Source organism: Mixophyes fleayi, chromosome 4 (assembly GCF_038048845.1).
Source record: "Mixophyes fleayi isolate aMixFle1 chromosome 4, aMixFle1.hap1, whole genome shotgun sequence".
NCBI lineage: Eukaryota > Metazoa > Chordata > Amphibia > Anura > Limnodynastidae > Mixophyes > Mixophyes fleayi.
The window spans coordinates 310,120,162-310,137,055 of NC_134405.1; the positions used below are offsets into that span (position 1 = coordinate 310,120,162).

The 16,894-nt window shown below is 41.4% G+C and overlaps 1 protein-coding gene across 2 annotated transcripts in view; it reads right to left on the minus strand.

Moving 5' to 3' along the window:
• Window positions 1–16,894, minus strand: part of FLT4 (fms related receptor tyrosine kinase 4) — a 162,410-nt gene that overhangs the window by 20,234 nt on the left and 125,282 nt on the right. For both annotated transcript variants that reach the window (XM_075210034.1, XM_075210033.1), the window contains exons 14-21: window positions 15,710–15,856; window positions 14,595–14,726; window positions 13,890–13,996; window positions 12,873–13,008; window positions 12,550–12,654; window positions 11,187–11,300; window positions 2,078–2,166; window positions 649–790 (exon numbers count right to left, since the gene is read on the minus strand). In XM_075210034.1, coding sequence (XP_075066135.1) covers window positions 649–790; window positions 2,078–2,166; window positions 11,187–11,300; window positions 12,550–12,654; window positions 12,873–13,008; window positions 13,890–13,996; window positions 14,595–14,726; window positions 15,710–15,856 — 972 coding nt within the window. The remainder of the gene's footprint in view (window positions 1–648; window positions 791–2,077; window positions 2,167–11,186; window positions 11,301–12,549; window positions 12,655–12,872; window positions 13,009–13,889; window positions 13,997–14,594; window positions 14,727–15,709; window positions 15,857–16,894) is intronic.

Sequence of the window (16,894 nt, forward strand, 5' to 3'; positions counted from 1 at the left end):
CCCTAACACACACACAGACAGACACAGACTAGGGTCAATTTGTTAGCAGCCAATTAACCTACCAGTATGTTTTTGGAGTGTGGGAGGAAACCGGAGCACCCGGAGGAAACCCAGGCAAACACGGGGAGAACATATAAACTCCGCACAGATAAGCCCATGTTCAGGAATTGAACTCATAACCCCAGTGCTGTAAGGCAGAAGTGCTAACCACTACACTTCTACACTACACTTCTACACTACACTTCTACACTACATCACTATCAATCACTAACCCCAGCAGACACGGCATGACACTACTGTAGTACAGAACCAATGTACCACATAGCTGAATATTTAAAATGCTTGCTAACCTTGATTGGTGAATATGGTTTTAGCGATAGAGAGAGGGATGTGGCTTATACTATCAGGGGATCTTCAATAATATGCTTTCTAGGTCAGCCATTTTCATTGACATCCCTACCTTATCTAACTCATAGGGCTTTCGCAGTTATAAAATATATTTCAGTTTATAATTCAGGCCTGGCATGAGGGACACCTATTCTCACACCCTTATCTCAATTGCCAAGAATTTTCTTCTTTGTACTGTACAGAATTTGCGACATAGAATTAATTACTCTGACTTTACAAGTAATTAGTGTCAATCCTTACACTCTGTGGCTTTGTGGCTCTTATTGGTCATCAAAATCCTGCCGAAGACCACTCCTTCGTTAACTTCTTCTCTGCTCATCCTGTCCGCTATCACCACCTCCACCATTGAACGCACCTGGCTGCGAGATCGTGGAGATCTCTCCTGTAAGCATCATACACTAGTTATTAATACAGCTGTGACAGAGTTCATAGAAGAAAAGGTTTATCAGTACAGGGGCAAAGGCAGGATTTGTAGAGGGGGGTTTCCACACCACGCCACCAGTGGGCGTGACCAGCATGCATGGGGGCGTGGCTATAATATTAGACAGTGCTTGGCTGCTCTCCAACTCTTCCTATCCCCATAATATACATGGGCAATGCTGTGTGCACTACTGTTAGGTGCACGCAGCTCTCCCTTTCAAGCAGAGCCGTGTGAAGCGGAGGCAGGGTCCAGCCACCTCAATTATACAGTGCCCCAGGCTTGGAGGGGGGTTTCCAGGCACTTGGAACCCCCCCTCCCCCCCTTGGTTTGCCTATGCAGTAGACAGCAACAGTATACTGACCACACTGCTACACTTACATATTATCAATTCATTTCAAGCCATACCTTACATTATTTGTAATTTTGAGCCAATCTTTTTAATGTCTCTCAAATTTTTTTCATATGTAAGAATAAATTATTTTGGAAAGCGCAAGATAGTAACAGTAATTCTGCATCTAATAATCCTCACTTCTTTTACTACCAGCATCAATACATTATATAACGTCACTGTTAATTATGACTGAGGGTCTGATTCATTAAGGAAAGTTAAGTAAAAAAAATTGAGTAAGTAGTCTCCTGGACAAAACCATGTTACAATGTAAGGGGTGCAAATTAGTTTTCTATGTTGCACATAAGTTAAATACTGTCTGTTTTTTCATGTAGCACACAAATATCAACCTGTGCTACATGAAAAAACAGTCAGTATTTAATTTATGTGCAAAACAGAAAACTAACTTGCACCCCTTGCATTGTAACATGGTTTTGTCCAGGAGACTTAAATAAGAAACTTCTTAATTTAAGATCCTTAATGAATGAGGCCCCAGATTTATATATCTCGTCATGTTATATTTATTGCTACTGGTAAATAATGTATCTGATGGTGCCGCTCTATAGCGAGTCTACAGGTCATGCATCACCTCGCTGTTACCTGTGACAAATTACAGAGCTGTAGAACTGATGTGTGGCACCATTATACAGTCTACATAATTGGGGAAGTGGAAGCAATCATCCTAAGTCTTTAATTACACTTCCCATGCCAGCTAGTAGCTTATTTCCCATTTCCTTAACGAAAGGCAGATGTTAGAGTTTGTTCAGGAGCAAAGTCTAGAGCGGGCAGATGAATGAGAATAGACACTGAACAAGTATGATGGATGACAAGAGTGACAGGAGACAAGGAGGACTCTGTACCCGGTAAGGAATGAATCCATCTCGCTTGGTCCTCAGATAATTAGAGAGATTGCCGTATTTGCAGAATTCCACAATAACCATCAGGGGTCCTAAAATAACAATCAAGTGAGTTATCGTTAAAACATTGAGTAAAATAAATGTAGAACTCAGCAAACCGTAATTATCAGTGATTTAAAAGCCTGAAATGATAGCATTCATGTTGTTCTCACAGTGACCTTTATCAGAGGTGAATAGGGAGAGATTTCCGGTTATTCAGAAACTTTTCCAGGTCATCAGTGAAATATGTAAGAGAAAGAGGACAGAAGAGGACTCAAAGCCCACTGATTGGCTCCTCTAAGGACTCTGTGCTTTGTTGGCTAGAGATGTATCACCATGTTTATGTTCTTTACCCATTCTACCCATATTAGTAGTTAAAATTTCCCAGACATCACTTTACCCAGGCACACAAGTAAATTGCATACCCCTATATATATATTTACAAAAAGAACATGCTCTTAACGGAACAGTATAACCAATGGTGACATTACTCACACTTCATATCCTATCTCACCTGTAGAATTCAAAGGTCCAACCCAAGATCTCAACTGGACGTAACTTTTACTATACTGGTGAAGTTAAAATGAGTCAGTGATTTCCTCTGAGTGCTTTATTAAAATTGGGATGATACTTAACCAGACTTGGGGCTAGATTAACTAAAGTGCAGGTTTGAAAAAGTGGAGATGTTGCCTATAGCAACCAATCAGCTAAAATCTGATTGGTTGCCATAGGCAACATCTCTACTTTGTCAAACCCGCACTTTAGTAAGTATACCCCTTGATGACTTTGATTTGAATGATTGAGCCCCGAGTGGTCCAGGATAGGGGGTGTGGTGAAAGGGTGAAAGGGGTCGGGGCACTGCCAAACGCGTGAATTTGGCCTCGTCTCCGCGCCAAAATCAATATTTTATTGGGGCCAAAATGACGCAATTCACCGCAACTCTCGTCATTAAGGTTCCCATCCTCCCATCCTGCCCAGTTCACAGGGAAGTGGGCAGGATTCAGGTGAATTGCCTGGTCTCCCGGGCGACCTACCCAGATTTCGGGAATCTCCTGGACATTCCGTGAGAGTTGTCTAGTATATGTAACTTAACAATACTGCATATGATGTGTGAATGGGTGCGTGTGTGCTATGTAATATTATTAGAGACCACAAGCACTCAGGGATCTCATTTATAAGTGGAGCTTACCACCCTGTTTTGTATACAACTTGAAGAATACAAAAATATGTTGTACACTACAGTAGTCTTGGTTCCCGTGTACCTATGTATGTGCATATACATGTATAGAGATTGCAATGCAGAAATATTTACAAGTTTCAATAAAGATGAGGTCCATTTATTGCATTTATCTTTTTGTGCCACAAATAATTTTAAACTTCATATCATGCCGACTGCCTGTAGTCATAACTCAATCAGTTCCACAACATAATATCATAGACAAAAACTAAGACACATTCCCTGAGGAACAGTTATATTTTTCATGATACACTGAGAACAATGATTGAGTTATAGGTGAGTTATCAAACGCAGCTGCCTCTCTTTATCTGCTGATTCTTTCAGCTTAAATGCTTCATCTCAATAGTCAGTGATGACTAACATGCCAAGTATGTACCAAATATAATACTCATCCCATCAGCAATGCAAGAGGTTTGCTCCAAAGTATTTAAAAAAATGGAATGGTCTTTTTCTGTCTCGCAATACCTTTATGGTGACTCAAAACTTACACCATATATCTGGTTCTAAAGCATTTTAATATAACATAAAATGTTATTTAGCTATATGCAACTAGTGAGCTAAAATTATATTTGTATTAAATAAACAAAATAAATAAACAAATAAATAACCATACACATGAATTTATACACTGGGGTTATTTGGATTTTTAAATAATTTCTATAAACTTATACTAACTTATATTTCCCAGAGTGGAAGGGGCCACGTGCCCACAGACACTGCTGAACAGGGGAACGGGAGTGGGAGAGCTTGTGTGTGGAAGCCAAGCTGGGGCGGTTATTTCAAATGTGCCCATCCTGGAGGCGTGTCATGAAGGCAACACCTGATTAGAGAGAGCTTCAGCCAATCAAATTAGATGCTGCTTTCACTGAACACCTGGAGCCCACAAGGTACTTATTCTGAACACAACCTACGCTTAGCATTATATGCACATAATAAGGCTTTGCATACTCATCAGGGCATGTATCTCAAAATACTTGTGCCTTTGAAATCGGGGGCAGGTCTGCTGAGCAAGAATCTGATTGGTTGCTATAGGCAACATCTCCGCTTTTTCAAGCCGGCAGTTTAGTAAATATACCCCTTATTTTCATTTTGATTTCATTTATTTATTATAATGGAAACACAGTATTTTCTGCCCTCTTTTGTAAATTAGGGCATTTTTTTTAAGTTTTGCACCAGATCAGTACCAAGTATATTTTACAAATAAAAGTTGCTATGTACTAGAGATGCTCACTGACGCCCGTAAACTGGTTTTGGTTTTGGGTTTGGATCTGGATTAACTTTGTGTTTTGGTTTTTGTTTTGGCAAAACCACCCTTGCATGTTTTGGTTTTGGTTCCCAATTGTTTTCTAAAATTCCTATTTTTTTGCTAAAATCACATATTTTTGCTCTAATTTCAAGTCATTTGCAATCAAATTTGACCACCTCACAGGTCACAATATTATTTTCATACACTTTCAAACAAATACTGCAGCGACCTGGCTGGATGCCAAGCGACAGAGCAATGACACAAACACACGGCAGTTCATAGCACATCTAGGAAACATTGGCACACAGCAGTGACAGAAAAGAAAAGTGGTGCAAGATGGAATTGTCCTTGGATCATGAAATCAGTTATGGTTCACTTGATCGCTCCACCCGTTCCTTGGATAACTGTGGTAATTCTATAGCTAATACATGGCGATGAGCGCTGACCCCCCCCCCCCCCCCCCGGATGGGTGCTTTTATCAGACCCAGACCAATCCAGGGTGCCTTACAATGCACTAAAAAGAGCCATTGTAATTCACAACAAAAAGCAAGTTCATCACTGAGCTTCGAATCAGCCCCAATTCACAAAAAATTGTAATATAGTTAGGTACCTTTGACATAAAGTGTAGATTACAAATAGTTTGTGCAATACTGATGAAACAGCAGCAAAGTGGAAGGTAATACATATAGATGTCTATTTAGACATCCATGCTTACATTACATCTGCAAGAAATGTTGTTCTTTGCTAATAAAAGTGTTGTCTTTATATCGTTCAAAAAAATTAAAATAATCCTCCACCATTCTTTGGATGTTGATAGTTGATAGTAGGATCAGGTGGAGTTAAAGCTGAGGTGCCATTTATTCTGGTTAATTCTATTACAGTAGACAAGACCAGATGTCAAAATGTTGTGCTGATCCATCTGCATCATCAATGGGTGTCTAAGATTTTTGTAAAGCACACAACAGTCTATAGCACATGTAGGTAGGTAACATTGGCACACAGCGGTAGCTGAAAGGAAAGGTGGTGCAAGATGGAATTGTCCTTGGGCCCTCCCACCCACCCTTATTTTGGATTTTAAAAAGGACATGCACATTTTAACAAACCAATTACTTCAGCGACAAGGAGTGCCACTTTTGAGGCTGATGTGCTTGGTTTGTTTGGGCCCCCACAAAACAAGCTAACAATGGGCTTAAGGCACCTAAGTTAACAGTGCTGTTAATGAACATCATCTTTTCCACATTTTGAGGAAGTAGTCTCCTACGCCGATCGTTGACAAGGATCCTGGCTGTGCTGAAAACTTTTTCCAAGTACACACTGGAGGGTGGGCAGCTTAGACAGTGCCAAGTGACTTGGTACATGGGTCTCCAAATTTCCTTATTTTCCTCCCAGTATGTGAAGGGACTGTCTGATGTGTTTATTTCTATGCTGTTGTGAAAATAATCCTCCACCATCCTTTGGATGTTGATAGTAGGATCAGGTGGAGTTACGGCAGAGGTTTCACATTTTTTGGTCAATTCTTTTAGACCAGACCAGGGGGTAAATGTATCAAGCTGAGAGTTTTCCGGCGGGTTTGAAAAGTGGAGATGTTGCCTATAGCAACCAATCAGATTCTAGCTATCATTTTGTAGAATGCACTAAATAAATGATAGCTAGAATCTGATTGGCTTTTCAAACCCGCCGGAAAACTCTCAGCTTGATACATTTACCCCCAGATGTCAAAATGTTGTGCTGAGTCATCTGCATCATCCCTGGGTATCTTTGGAAAGCTAAGTTTTTGCTAGCAGCAGTTGAGTGAGAAACTGGAGGAGGAGACGCCGTCCTGCCACGTAACACTTGAGCTGTCATCTTGCTCAACAGGAGCTCCTTGCATCTCTTCAGATCTGGGTCAGTTGGAAGCAAAGAGAAGACATAGCTCTTAAACCGAGGATCAAGCGCAGTTGCCAAAATGTAGTGATCCGATTTCAAGATTTTGATAACTCTTGGATCCTGGCGAACCAAATAAAGTACTTGATCTACAAGTCCGACATACTTAGCGTAATTGCTTTGTTTAATCTCCTCCTTCAGTTTCTCAAGCTGCTTTTCCAAAAGTCTAATTAAGAGAATCACTTGACTCAAGCTAGCAGTGTCTGAACTCACTTCACACGTCACAACTTCAAATGGTTTCAGCACCTTGCACAACACGGAAAGTATTCTCCACTGCGCTTGAGTAAAATACACCCCCCCCCCTTTCCCAATGTCATGGCTTGTGGAGCAAGCATGGGTGGCTTTTCGCAATTCCTCCATACGCAGAAGCATATACAGGGTGGTATTCCACCTTGTCACCATCTCTTGCTTCAGTTGGTGACAGGGCAAATTAAATTGCTCTTGTAGCTGTTGCAATCTCCTACACGCTGTTGACGAATGCCGGAAATGTCCAGATATTTTATGGGCCACAGACAGCATCTCCTGCACGTCCTTGTCATTTTTTAAAAAGCTCTGCACCACCAAGTTTATTGTGTGAGCAATTGTAGATTTCACCCAGCCGTAATGCTCTCACAATATTGGTGGCGTTATCAGAAATTACATATTCTGAGGAGAGTCCAAGCGGGATAAGCCATGTTGCAATGACAACCCTGGTGTTGTGATGGAATTTGGTAACAGGGACACAAGACCTCAAGTAATTGACTAAAACCAGCTGCATTATTAGTGGATATTGGATGCAGATCTAATACTAGCATAGTCGCCATGGCGTCTGTGATCTGCTTTGCGAATGGGTGACAGCTTTCATACTTGCTTCCTCTTGCAAAGGATTGTTTAACAGTCAATTGTTGTAAACTACTAGTAGTCTTCTTCTTGGTCTGCTTCTGGGATCAAGATTCACCCCCAGCAGCAGCAGCAGCATCAGCAGCAGTAGTGGGACTAACGTTCTAGAATTCTTCTGAGGAATCCAGGATAGTGGAGGAGTCATCTAGCCTTAGCAACTTGGATGCAGGACTAACTCCGATCTCTACTGAGAATATTGATGAGGACAGTGTTGTGGGTGTAGATTGCAGCAGTCGGGATGTAGGTGAGAGAAGGGACCTAGCTGATGATGGATTGCTTGTTGTGTGTGCAGGAGTTACACAAACAACATCATCCTCATCAACATCCTCATTAGCGCCCTTGTCAGCTACACAAATATCCCACTCATCCTGTTGCAATTCCAAAGTGGCATCCTCAATTTGTGTATCACCGGCTACACTTGGGCTGTTCATGCACACATCTGCAGAAATGGGCCTTCTCTATCGGTAAACTATTATACAGGTCAGGCTTACACATAGCACTCGTGGATAGACTCTCCTCAGGGATTTGTGTGATTTCTGAATCAGAACATACATTTTCCTCTAATGGCTTACTGTTTTCTTCCAGCTCGGCTTTTACACGTAAAAGTATTTGGACACCACTTTGGATTCCGAATTACATGGTCTTGCTTGGTCATGACTGACCTTACAGGAAGATGCCTCAGTGACAGTTGCAGAGCAAGCACTCATAGAGAAAGGGGAAGGCCTCATTCTTTCCTTGCCACTGCGTGTGTAGAATGGCATGTTGGCAATTATATTTTTTTCTGCAGATAACTTTGCCTGGATTACAAGACTTTTTTCCTTGACCAAGGTAAAAGGTGTTTTTTTACATTTTCGTTTCCCTGACTTAAAAAGTCTATGCACTTTTCCATAGGCTTTACCAGATGACGTAGAGGGATTACTATTATCATGACTGGTGCCAGCAACTGCTTGGTGCTCCTGGTCTTCTGTGTACTGCTGTGAATCCATTTGAAAACACAGTACAATGTGATTGCAGATTTAGAAGACCAAGCCTGCCAGACCTATTATTTCTATTTCAGCAATGACAATTAGCAGTGGAGCAATGGAGCTCTCCTCTTTGTGTTTTACCTATATAACACAGTACAATGTGACTGCAGATTTAGAAGACCAAGCCTGCCAGACCTATTATTTGTATCTCAGCAATGACAATTAGCAATGGAGCAATGGGGCTCTCCTGAATGTCACTGGAGACATTGAAGAACACTGCTACCCCTCCTCTTTCTTTTCTACCTTTGACACTGCCCAACTGCACTAGAGACTGCCAAAAACTGTGCTACCACTTCTGTGTCCCTCTGTGAAATTGCGCTGGATCGCCGTGCAGGGCGGTACTTATAGAATCCAAAGCTTGCAAGATCCGAGATCCGACGACGCAACGATGACGTTTTGCTTCGCTTTCAATTCCGAGGGCGACTGAAAGTACCAAACCGGCTCGGTACTCGGATCTGCAAAGTTTGGGTGTGTTCGGTTCTCGGGGGAACCGAGCCTGAGCATCTCTACTATGTAGCAACAGATTGGCAGCCATTTGCATTTTTTTGTTGTGTAAAAATTTGTTTTAGGCACCAATTCACTAATTATTAATATTCAATTATGCACTATTTTCATTAAACTATATAACATCTGTGTAACTGAACAAAACTTATATTGTAAAAACATTGATAGCCCAGTAGTAAAACAAGTTATAATTCAATTCATAGCCTCACAAATCAAACACACTGATATGTGTCTGATAATGCTCAATGCTGTATTTCATCTGCGTTATCTGAGGAATTCCCAGAATGCAGCTTTTGTGAACACATTATAAATCTGACAGCAAATTGGATTTGGCACAAAGACAACAAGGCCGTCCGTCATTCTGAGGCAATGGGTGCTACGCTCTCTGCTAAGGTCATGCTCTAATTTTAAGGCATACTATGCAAGAAGGAAAAGTGCAGACGCACTGTACAGTATATGGAGGTGTATCAGATAACAGACACATCATTCTCTAACCAATCTAGATATATTATTACCTCCATACTTGCCTACTTTTTGGCCCTCCCCTCTGGAAGATCTTAGAGGGGAGATACAAAGGGCAAGTGCGGGGGGAGGGGAGCATGGAGATTTGCATCAAATGCCGTCATTAAGGCCCGTCCACTTCAGAAGAAAGTGAAGTGGGATCTGGGAGGGTAGCCTACTCTGCAGCCAGTTTGGGAGGACTCCATGAAATTAGCAACTCTCCCAGACATTCCGGGAGTGTAAGCAAGTATAATTATTATATTTAAACACTTAAGATGTATTAACAGTAAAAATCTGAATACACTGCAGTTATATTGCACTAGGTAGGAGGTTAGTGAATGTGTGTCTGTTGCCTGCAAACAATGAAGGCAAACGTTTTGGGTTGAACCAATATTTAGTAGAGATGCTCAGGCTTGGTTCCTCGAGAACCGAACACACCCGAACTTAGGGGATCCGAGTACCTAGCAGAGCCGGCTCGGGACTGTTGTGCACCCTCGGAATGGAAAACGAGGCAAAACGTCATTGTGACTTCGTCGGATCTCGGATCTCACAAGTTTTGAATTCCTTTTAAAGATCCAACATCACAGAGGGTGGGAGGGAGGGCGGAACCCCTTTATCTTTTCTGCCACTGCTGTGTGCCAATGTGTCCTAGAAGTGCTATGAGCTGCCGTGTGTTTGTGTCATTGCTCTGTCGCTTAGCATCCAGCCAGGTCGCTGCAGTATTTGCTTGAAAGTGTATGAAAATAATATTGTGACCTGTGAGGTGGTCTAAATTGCCTGCAAATGACTTGAAATTAGTGTTATTGAGGTTAATAATAATAATGTAGATACAAAAAAAAGAACAAAATTATGTGATTTCAGCATATTTTAGGATTTTTTTTTCCTTTAAAAAAAATACAAAACCAAAACACATGTGAGCATCCCTAATATTTAGCCTACTACTCTTAGTGATGTCTCTTGGAGCTAGGGAATTCATAAGATGTTTTCATGTAGACATTGGCTCATCCAACAAAATGTCTGCCTACACTGTGTGTAGATGACAGATACGCTGTAAGTATTGCAACTGGGTTGCTAAAATAATGTACAAAAGTTAGACACAAAACAGTCTTAATCAAACCTTCTAAAAAGAAAGCACTGAGGTGTTGCCCATAGCAACCAATCAGACTCTAGCTATCATTTATCTAGTACATTCTGGAAAGTAATAGAATCTGATTGGTTGTTATGGGCCACACCTCCATTTTACCTTTTTAGATTTGATTATTCTACCCATTGAGGTGTTTAAAACATATTTAAAGTGTCAAAAATAATGATTTAAGGTAACATGCTATTTCTTGGAGAAGGATATGTAGGTGTGCCTCTGATAGGACGGCATTACTGTTAGGCATAGAAGCCCTGTGCCTATTGGTGGCACAGGCTGAGAAGCAGATATTTATTTGTATTAGAAAACACAAGCAAGAGTGACATTCTTTAATAAAAGTGTGAAGCACGAGAATGTTAGCTCACAGGGCTAGATGTTACAACACAACAAGGGGAGATCTTGCAAGTGGTATTGGGTTTGTTATGAAATAGCTTCTTATAGATAATGATTTTATTTATTTTATTGATCCCTACATATAATTTACAGACATATTTACAGCTGCGTTAGTATATAAAAATAAAATGTGGTATTAGGATGCACACTAATATTAGAAGTAAATGTTTCTATCACCTATGCTGCCCGCCAATCACACAGTCACATGGCTATGTAAAAACACTCACCATTGGGTTTTGTACAAGCCCCCAGTAAGTTGACTACGTTGAGATGGTTTCCAATGTGGATGAGAATCTTCAACTCCGACATCAAAGCTTTGTGCTCACTTGCGGTGGCACCCTCTGAAATAGGCACAAAATCCAGTGATGAAGTGTCCACATAATAATACATAGCAATACTGTACATAGTCTACCTATTGTAACACCAACTGTGCCCCAAGAGTGGTCATTCATGAACCAGCAACATAGAAGCACAGAGCATAGTCTATGTGCATATGCTCATAGCTGATCTCTACTACATCTGAAGAGTAGGTGTAAAAATCAAATTGTTCTACAGGGCTAAATAGGCTGTGTGGTCACCTAATAAACAAGGAAAGCTCCCGTTTACTGCACAGTCTCCACCCCATGTATTTAATTGTAAAATCTAATTTTTGCCTTTGTGCGTAGTATCAAGGGCATTCCTGTACCGAGCCCACAAGCACAGAACACCTGTGTCCTCTTGTCAGCCTTTAACAGAGCTGTGTCTTGTTAGCTTGTTCTGTGAGAGTTCAATGCACGGGGTAAGGGCTGGGGTGCAGTCAGGTATAGAGGTTGTGCAGTGAGTTTTGTGATCAGTGTGATGTCTGACTGATCAATTTCATGGAAGAAGAAAAGAGTGAAGCAGAGAAGCTGTAAGTATTGTATGTGAACAAAGGTAAAGTAAATGAGCTTTGTCACTCTCTGGCATGGGTGAGGTAAAATAGTTACTGCAATGAGAATATAGTGTTATACTTTATGACTACTGATGACAGAAAGTGTGAAAGATAAGGATATCTATCACCACTGTTTATACATCATCATCAACTATTTATATAGCGCCACTAATTCCGCAGTACTGTACAGATAACTTACTCAGATCAGTCCCTGCCCCATAGGAGCTTACAGTCTAAATTCCCCAACATACACACACACACACACACACACACACACACACCAGGGTTTATTTGATAGCAGCCAACTAACCTACTAGTATGTTTTTGGAGTGTGGGAGGAAACCGGAGCACCCGGAGAAAACCCACGCAAACACGGGGAGAACATACAAGCTCCACACAGATAAGGCCATGGTCGGGAATTGAACTCATAACTCCATTGCTGGGAGAGAGAAGTGCTAACCACTAAGCCACCGCGCTGCCCCAGACATGTATTTAATTATAAAGCCTCTATTCTCTTTCAGGCAAGGACTTTTTGACACTTGCTATGTATGTTTTGGTATGCATATGTTTATGTCCATATTACATGTATGTGATGAAGTATGCAATGTAGCATTATATGTTTGTGGATTAGTATCTTTGATGACTAACGGTAACAGTAGAACATTTCAGAAGACTCATACCTTTTAACATCTTCACTGCCACTGTCTCACAACTACTGCTCTTGCTGATCCCAAACGCTGATGCCTCGACCACTTTACCGAAGGCTCCATGACCCAGGACTTTACCTATTACATGAGACATAATTATCATTTGACATGGAGTATAGGAAAATCGGAGACATGTAGTACACAGGTGCATGTCAGTTTACTTGTATGACAACACAGAAAAGTATCATTCTGAACAGCTGAAGGCCTGTAGTACAGCTCATGCTCATATATTGAAGAACTTTACAACACTATTCCATTTACTACATCACGGATGACGGTGGGTGATGTTGTCTCACCAAGTCTCAGTCTGTCTCGTGGAAACTCCCACTTGCTGGAATCATAAGGCAAATATTCACACTGCTCCTCCAGAGGCACCTCTCCAGGATCCATGATAATGGATAGGTAACCAGTCTTTATGTCGCCATGGTTGGGCTACAGATAGAAGAATAACATGTTTGATACATGAACTTAGTTTTATAAATATATGTTGTTGCTGATACTATTGCAGTACATTCTGTTCACTGTTTTGTTGTGAATGTTCCAATGCTCTGATTTGCTATAGGCTGCACCCTGTGAATACTCCAATGCTCTGAATGACTCCAGAGTACACTGCACTCCTTCTCCTCCTTTTGCCTCTTGTGTGTGCCAACAAGGAATCCCTGCAGAGGAAGGAGAGAGCACATTGCACTCCTCATCCTCCTTGTGCCTCTTGTGTGTGCCAACAAGGAATCCCTGCAGAGGAAGGAGAGAGCACATTGCACTCCTCATCCTCCTTGTGCCTCTTGTGTGTGCCAACAAGGAATCCCTGCAGAGGAAGGAGAAAGCACACTGCACTCCTCATCCTCCTTGTGCCTCTTGTGTGTGCCAACAAGGAATCCCTGCAGAGGAAGGAGAGAGCACACTGCACTCCTCATCCTCCTTGTGCATCTTGTGTGTGCCAACAAGGAATCCCTGCAGAGGAAGGAGAGAGCACACTGCACTCCCTCCTCCTCCCTGTGCCTCTTATGTGTGCCGACAAGGGATACCAGGAGAGGAAGGATGGAGAGCACACTGCATTCCCTCCTCCTCCCTGTGCCCCTTGTGTGTGCTGACAAGGGATTGCTGAAGAGGAAGGATGGAGAGCACACTGCATTCCCTCCACCTCCCTGTGCCTCTTATGTGTGCCGACAAGGGATACCGGGACAGAAAGGATGGAGAGCACACTGCATTCTCTCCTCCTCCTTGTGCCTCTTGTGTGTGCTGACAAGACATAAATGAGATACAGTATCGGTGATTGCTACAAAGTGTTATCATTTTAACAACTTGCCACATACCCTTTTGATATTGCAGAAGATAAGGATAAGGAGGATCCAGAAGAAGACAGCAATAACTCCAGTGCCAATGAGAATCACAATCTCAACATTGGTCTTATCGTCTGATCCTGGAACAAGAGAATAAACCGGGAATGATGATCTACCCATCAAAGCATTGTCCAACTGGCTAATGCAGGGGAACCAGGAATCCAATTGTAAATGTCCAGTTTAGAGTTTAAATGGAAACAAGTGCCTTACTGTATATGAAGTAGATATATACAATGCCTTAATAAAGAATAAAAGTCATAACAATATATATGTTATGCACACATATTTCTCAGAAACTACTAATAGTAATTTTCTATTTTATTTATATACATGAGAAAAAAAGGAATGGACTACAGTGATATTTATTTTGCAGGATATAACACAAAATTCTTAAGCTTAGGCAGTAATTGGGACAACTCCAGTGTCTCACAGATTTATCTTCCTCTTGTAATAGACTTTCTACCACACGCCATAGAGAGCTAATGAAGCCTATTGCTCCAAAAGATTCAAAAGTGACAAGAGTGTGGACAGAGGTGACGCTATAGTGCACAGTGCCAGAGAATGATCAGAAATAGAATGTGTCCCTTTTCAACTGAACGTATTCCTTATACACAGATAGAAAACTGTGCAAAGCAGCATTCAATAAAAAAATATAAGTTACTAGTCTTTTAATAACACCTTCAACAGACACGATAGCCGAGGAGTTCACACATCCCTTCCCGTTACAGGCTGTGCAGAGGTACAGTCCAGCATCCTCCTCTCTGACTCGTTGTATACTTAATGTCTGGTTCTGTTCTCCCAAGACTATACCTGTGTAAGAGAAAAGGTTCAGCAAATATTAGAGCAAAGTCTTACGACCACATTAAAAAGACCCTTGCATTAGTTTTGGACGCTTTCATCAACATTTCATCATCAACATTTATTTATTTAGCGCCAGCAAATTCCACAGCGCTTTACAATTGGCTTATGGGCAGCACAGTGGCTCAGTGGTTAGCACTTCTGCCTCACAGCGCTGGGGTCATGAGTTCAATTCCCGACCATGGTCTTATCTGTGTGGAGTTTGTATGTTCTCCCTGTGTTTGCGTGGGTTTCCTCCGGGTGCTCCGGTTTCCTCCCACACTCCAAAAACATACTAGTAGGTTAATTGGCTGATATCACAGTTGACCTTGTGTGTGTGTGTTAGGGAATTTAGACTGTAAGCTCCAATGGAGCAGGGAGTGATGTGAATGAGTTCTCTGTACAGCGCTGCAGAATCAGTGGCGCTATATAAATAAATGGTGATGATGATGATGGGTTAAAAACAGTAATAAAACAATACTGGGTAATACAGACAGAGAGGTAAGAAGGCCCTGATCGCACGTTTACAATCTATGGAAAGCTTTGCACTACTTTTCACATTACCATTTAACTGCAGACAGCTACAATAATTAAAAAAAAATAATCTTTACACTTTAGTGTTTGCTCTGTAGTAAACTAGCTGATTCAGTAACAAAAAATTGTATATTATCCCACATCATGTGACAATCAGTGTACTTTTAACAAGGCACAGCCCACATCACATCTCTTTTGATCCCTACTCTCTTTAGATTGTTAGTTGTCACAAGCTGGGTCCTCTATATCTTTTGTTTCATTTCATGTCATGTCTGTGCATGTGTTAGTAAATGTATAGCCCTGAATATTGGATAATAATACAAGTAATAATATTTTATCAATCCCCAGTTGTGAGATTTATACCTGCTGAACTGCAGAGCACCGTGGGAACACAATAAACAGAATTTGTTATGATGCCATACCTGAGACCTCCTCAACTAGCTTGTTGTCTTTGTACCATAGGATGCCAGGGTTCGGGGTTCCATCGGCCTCACAGTGCATAACCATGGAGTCGCTGACGTTCACCATCTTGTCTGTTAAGTCATACCGCAAGTGTGGGGCTTCCTGTGCTGCAGAGGAGATGTAGTAATTTATTTACAGGTGCTCCTTATATTTACATTGGATGTGTCGTACATTCTACCGAAGGATGATCCTGCCACTTGACCAAGGGCCTGATTCATTAGTAAACTTATCTTGTGCAAAAGTTAAGATGCTTATGTTAAGAAGAAACAGGGAGATAAGAGTGAAGTTAAGATGGATTTTCATCTTAACTTAAGAAATTATTCACTTAAGCAGTGGATCTTGCTTCTTATCTCCCTTTTCTGGGCATGCACAGAGTGGATTTGCTTAAGATAAGCAAAAAAACGGCAGGTAAGAACACTAATGAATCAGGCCCCAAGTGTCTAGCGATAGTCATCGCTCAAACTGACCACACTGACGGGTTGCCATGGGATACATAAAGCCATTCAGTTTTTGCTTTCAGCCTCGGGAATTCTTTTGGCTGCGATGTGTCCTATGGGACCTAGTCAGTTAGGCAGCCTTGCAGCTATGCTACTGCATGATGTTGTAGGTAATGATCTTCAACCCCTATGAATGAGGTTGGAAGATGATCGCACAAATAGGCAGCATGTGTGGCCAGCTTTAGGAAAACATGCAATCCAAGGCTGTGGTTTGTTTATTAAGAACATACGGAGAGACAGGCTGATCAGACGAGCACCATAGGCATTATTTTCTTTGACATAATATACTTCGAATGAGACACACGGCTGATTATCTTGGTATGAGGTCAATAAGAAAATGCAAGTTAATACAAAATGAGTAGCCATTTTCTTCTTAGAAAGAAATAGCAACTTAAAATTGAGAATAAATAACATTAAATAGTTTCATACATGCTGACAGAGCTTCCGGTACAGAAACTGCATGTGTTCTTTGCAAAGAAAGTACGTCTGTCTTTATACACTGTGGAGGCAGCCATTTCGTGGACTAAACCAATATTCTTGAGAATACATCCTATCCTATTAAACATCCTATTTACCAGGATATCGACTCGGCTCACAAAATGGCTGCCTCTAGTTTGTGTAGACGACAGGAGGACTTTAACTGAATTC